Source organism: Lactuca saligna, chromosome 2, assembly GCF_052625555.1.
Source record: "Lactuca saligna cultivar CGN05327 chromosome 2, ASM5262555v1, whole genome shotgun sequence".
NCBI lineage: Eukaryota > Viridiplantae > Streptophyta > Magnoliopsida > Asterales > Asteraceae > Lactuca > Lactuca saligna.
Genome location: NC_136418.1, coordinates 151154818 through 151160409, shown reverse-complemented (window position 1 = coordinate 151160409; position 5592 = coordinate 151154818). Strand labels below are relative to the sequence as shown.

The following is a 5592-nucleotide window of genomic DNA, read 5'->3' as shown; positions in this document are numbered from 1 at the left end:
ATTTTAAAAAAACAATTTAAAACTTAAAAAATACATTTTCATCAACCAATTAACTATTCAAATAAGAATAACTAGTTTAAAATATGAAAATGCATTTTCAATGCATCAATTTAACAATAAACAATTCAAAAAAGGTTTTACTTAGTTGACGGATACAATATATATATATATATATATATATATATATATATATATATATATATATATATATATATATATATATATATATATATATATATATATATATATTAGACGATCATACCTCAATCTTACCCTAAAACATTCCAAATACGATTAAAATCAATTTACTAAATGAGATTGTAGAACTACACAATCAAAATTATAATTTTAACAACTTTACCTTATTTTCAACACTTCTATCAATATTAATTTATTTACCATCAACCATTATAATCAAGTCATATGCTCCAATAAAAACCTACCACACAATCTTTTGTCTTTGTTTTCTAAATCATCCATTGTTTATATAAAAAAAATAAAAAAAATATAAATGATATAAAACCTATTTAAAATTATAAATAATAATAAAAAATTGTTAAAAAAGTATAAAATAACACAGTGTCACCATCTTTGAAATTGATATTGAGATGAAATGATATACTACTAGAAATTATTACAAAAGTAGTACAATAGTTTGGTTTGGTGTGGATGGTTCCCTCTCGTTGACCCAACCAACATCCAATCATGGATCACCACCACCATTTCTGCATTTCATATCCATTTTTTTACTCACTCCAGTCACTTTACCCATTCATTCTATAATCTATCTCCTTTCCTTCCATACGACTCTTTCAATTCAACACTTTGCCTCGATAAAAAACCCTCAAGACAATATCTTTTAAAATCTTTACTATCATGCCTACGCGTTCTTCATCCAACTTCGTCAACTCCATATATATGTGACTCAAATCCACCTTTTTCTTCCCATTTAATCAACTTCTTCTGTTTTCTGAGCTTAATTCTGCTTAATTTGAGCTCAAGCATGGCGTTCGGGCGTCTTTTCTTAATTTTCTCTCTCCTTTTGATTTTTCCACTGATTTCAATCAAAGCCCAGCAGCCATACATCAAGAAGCTGAACACAAACTGCAGGGTCAGAAATGCCTCAACTTCTGTTCTTGGTTATGCCTGTAATGGCGTTAATCGTACCTGCGAAGCTTATCTCACCTTTCGATCCCGACCCCCGTATAACACTGTTACCTCCATCTCCAATCTATTAAACGCAAACGCCACTCAGCTTTCTCAACTCAATTCCGTTTCTGAAACCGCTGCTTTTGGAACCGGTGAGACAGTTCTCGTGCCCACCAGGTGTTCGTGTCTTGGTCAGTTCTATCAAGCCAATGCAACGTATGTTATCCAAGCCGGAGACACCCCTTTCACAATCGCAAACAATACTTTTGAAGGACTATCGACTTGTCACGCTGTTCAGGTTGAAAGGAGCAATCTTACCATTGATATATATCCTGGTTCAAGACTCACTGTGCCTTTAAGATGTGCTTGTCCAACCGAAAAGCAAGCTGCTGATGGTATCAGGTATTTGTTATCTTACTTGATCACTTGGGGACAAAGTGTTTCATCCATAAGTGCGATCTTTAGGGTTGATACTGGGGTGACTCTTGCAGCCAATCAATTATCAGAACAAGATTTTACCATTTACCCCTTCACCACCCTTTTAGTTCCCCTCTCCGACCAACCTTCAAGATCTCAAACCATAGCACCACCACCCCCACCAACAACATCGCCACCACCATCATCACCACCACCACCCACTTCCTCCGGTGATAATAAATGGATATACATGCTCGTAGGCGTCCTTGGAGGGGTTGCTCTCACATCTTCAATTGGGTTCGCTGTTTTTTGGTTTTGCTTTCTTCGGAAGAGAAAGCAGATTCCTCCACCTATGGTTTCTTCTGCTTCACAGAGCTTTGAAGCAATCGTGAAACCAGGGGATAAGAAGTTGGATGTTGATGAAGACTCGGACTTCATGGAAAGTTTGAACAGCATAGCTCAATCCCTCAAAGTATACAAATTTGAGGAACTTAAGTCAGCCACACAAGATTTTAGCCCCAATTGTTTAATCAAAGGATCTGTTTACAAAGGCACCATCAATGGAGACCTTGCTGCAATCAAGAAAATGCATGGAGACGTCTCTAAGGAGATTCAATTGCTTAACACGATTCACCATCATAATCTCATTCGCCTATCAGGTGTTTGTTTTAATGACAGCCATTGGTACCTTGTTTTTGAGTTTGCTGTCAACGGACCTTTAAGTGACTGGATCTATCAAGACGAACATGAACAAACCACCAACAAATCCTTGAATTGGATTCAGAGAATACAAATCGCTTTGGATGTAGCAAACGCGCTTGATTATCTTCATAGCTATACCACTCCTCCATACGTCTATAAGAATCTAGAGAGCAGCAACATCCTTCTCGATGATGAATTCAGAGCCAAGATTATAGATTTTGATCTCGCAAGATCAGCTGAAGGGCAAGACGGTCATTTCGCACTGACTAGACACATAGTTGGTACTCGAGGTTACATGTCTCCAGAGTATTTAGAGAACGGTTTGGTTTCCACAAAGCTTGATGTTTATGGATTAGGCGTTCTAATGCTTGAAATAGTGACAGGGAAACATGTGTATGAGCTTTATGAGAACGTGAAGAAGAATTTGTCTGAGGTTTTGGATGATGTTCTTGAGGAAGAAGATACAGACGAAAATCAAAAGTTGACCGATTTCGTTGACCCTTTTCTCCAAGGGGATTATCCTCCGCAACTCGCCATGTCAGTAATCCGATTGATCGATGGTTGCCTGGATAAAGATCCATCCGCTCGACCTGACATGAATGAAGTTTCACAATCTCTTTCTAGGGTTTTGACCACCTCACATGCTGTAGATGTTTCAGTAACGATTTCGGTTCAAGGGAGATGATTTTTGTAAAATTAATTGGTTATGTATTTTATATTATCTCAATAGAATGTTATGAATCAATTTTCATGGTGTAAAGCTTCGAGATTTATTGTATCAAAACCTTCTTCTATGTTATATGTAAATAGACGAAAAGTATATTCAAGGAACACGATGAGAAAGGAATTTTACAGATATATTACATATCACACAGTGAGATATACTTTTTAGCATGTTTCAACGAGCTACAACTGGACTAATGAGGTGAGGATCCTCTGTTTCTGGAGAAGTCCAACATCTTTCATACATATCAGAAGATGATTGAGCAAGAACAGATAGATTGAAGACGATCTCTGACATTCCTGGTCTATTTGCAGACTTTTCTGATGTACAAGCTCTAGCTAATACTGCCATGTTTAAAGCACCTTCAATGGGGTAAAAGCTTCCAAGATTTGGATCCATCCACAACCTTAGATTCTCCTCTCTTCTCTCTTCTTCAACTTCTAGAATCTTCTTTATTTCCTTCCACGACATACAAATCTCTCCATCTTCTCTAGTTTCCATGGCTTTCTTTCCTGAAAGCAACTCCATGAGAATAACCCCGAAAGCAAAAACATCAACTTTTAACATGATGGAGCTGATGGCAGGTCTAGCTGCAGAAAAGTTTCCAATTTTGGCCTTGAAAGTGGAATCAAGAAGTATATTACTTGTCCTAAGGTCTCTATGAGCAATACTAGGTTGACTATGTTCATGCATGTATTGCAAAGCATTAGCAATATCTAATGCTAGATTTAACCTCTGAGACCATGAAAGAAAAACAACAGAACCCGAAGAAGAAGAAGATGAAGATAAAGGAAACAACCACTTGTCAAGTGATCCATTTTCAGCATACTCATACACTAAAAAGCAATTCCCATCAAAATCAGATGAAATCCCCATCAACTTCACAAGATTTGTATGGTTTACTCTCTGTAGTATCTTCAATTCCTCTGTTGCATCTCTAAATTTCTTCACAGCCACAATCTGACCTTGAATTACAGCCTTGTAAACAGACCCTCCAATTCTATACCTTTCACTGAAGTTCATAGTTGCTTCCATGATCTCCTTTCTATCATACATAATCGGTTTGCTTAAGTACCCTGAAACCCCTGGAAGCAACTTATCTTGATTGTTCTTTGTGGGTTCAAAACCTTCAAGTTTTGAACCTTTCTTCATATGTAAAAGATCAGTAAACTCAAAAGAAGACTCGTTACGAGCCATGATTCTTTTAACTTTACGCAAACGATATTTATAAACCAAAAACCACAACAGAATAAAAAGAAAGAAAGATCCGATAGTTCCCAAAGCTATAAACACTATCCGAACCTTCTTTGACTTTTGACTTTTTACATCAGAGAGGTGATCATCAAGTTGAGGTGGAGGAGGAAAGATTGGCAATTCAGAGACTGGTATAAGAACCGGAAGACAAACAGCAGCAGTGAAGTTACGAAAATTGTTCTCTTTATCAATAGCATAAGAACTTGTGTTAAAAATGGAGCTCACAGGTGATAGTTTATCTTCTGGTTGCCATATGTAAGTGATAAGATATTTATCTTGAGTTTTTTGTAACTTTGTAGGACACTTACATAGCAAAGGGAACACCACTTGATCACCAACTGTTAAATTGGTTGGATTTAGGGAAGGATTCATGTCTTGAACATAATGATAATTAGTCAGATTCTGGAACACAGAAGTTGCAGCAACATAAAAGCTATCGCCTTTTTTGATTGAATACGTGACTTTAGAGAAATAAATACTCCCATTGCATGAACATGTGATGGGTATTAACAAAAGTTGATTAAAAACTATTTCTTGATTTTCTGATGTGAGATTGCTAGCTTCTGCAATACTTAGGCGACTGACATCAAAGAGATCAGATATGTTACCAAGATCCATGTATGGTGACCTGGCGCGATACGTGAGGTAGGTTTGACAGGTAGGCGGTGAGTCAGCAGAACACGAGAAGTTTGTGTCTGCAGATGTTGCAGAGACAATGCATGGATTAAAAATGAAGAAGAGAGAAAAAGCTAGGAATGGAAGAAATGAGAATGCCATGGTAATGAGGTTCATTGGCAGGTGAAGTTTGATCTTACTAAATCTCTGTTATTATGTGCCAAGAATAGGGAAGTTGCTATCCTGTTGTTTTCAATCCTTAATATTATAGTGGAGTTATGTAGAATACGTCATACCTTTATGAGTTTCTTGATTTTATTAACCAAGATGACTTCAATAATTGTGTAAAGTATTCATGTAATTAAATAAAGAATCCAAGTTGGGACGGCAGATTATGATGTTAGCTGTGGCATAGTGGCTAAAGGTTGTTTTGTTAGAAACTTTCAAAATCCATGGAATTCTAACATCTTTGATGAGGATAACAAGAAAAGGACAACTTAGGAATATTAATAGATTTCAAAACAACTTTAAAAAAGAATCTCAAGTGGCAAAGGAATTGATGGTGAAATCTGGACTTTCTATCTAGCTACATTCACCCTGAAGAGAGAATTTAAAAATCATTTCAAGAAATTTAATCGCGTTATTGATGTGGAGGGGATATTTGATTATCAATATACAGACAAATATTACAATAAATTAGGAAAGGAAAAATACATACAAGAAGAGCAAAC

At 36.2% G+C, this 5592-nt stretch overlaps 2 protein-coding genes across 2 annotated transcripts; one reads left to right on the top strand and one right to left on the bottom strand.

Moving 5' to 3' along the window:
• The first annotated feature begins 684 nt into the window (after positions 1-684).
• On the top strand, positions 685-3067 carry LYK4 (protein kinase family protein / peptidoglycan-binding LysM domain-containing protein). The gene has a single exon (XM_078980757.1). The coding sequence runs from the start codon at positions 1004-1006 to the stop codon at positions 2951-2953; it is 1950 nt and encodes a 649-aa protein (XP_078836883.1). The 5' UTR covers positions 685-1003; the 3' UTR covers positions 2954-3067.
• On the bottom strand, positions 3065-5089 carry LOC145032081 (serine/threonine receptor-like kinase NFP). Its single transcript, XM_078980756.1, has one exon. It carries the CDS (start codon positions 5036-5038, stop codon positions 3167-3169), a length of 1872 nt encoding a protein of 623 aa, XP_078836882.1. The 5' UTR covers positions 5039-5089; the 3' UTR covers positions 3065-3166.
• Between the last annotated feature and the right edge of the window lie 503 nt (positions 5090-5592).

What these genes read in the sequence shown, in the direction of transcription:
- LYK4 (XM_078980757.1), top strand. Translation starts at nt 1,004, where the DNA reads ATGGCGTTCGGGCGTCTTTTCTTAATTTTCTCTCTCCTTTTGATTTTT.
- LOC145032081 (XM_078980756.1), bottom strand. Translation starts at nt 5,038, where the DNA reads ATGAACCTCATTACCATGGCATTCTCATTTCTTCCATTCCTAGCTTTT.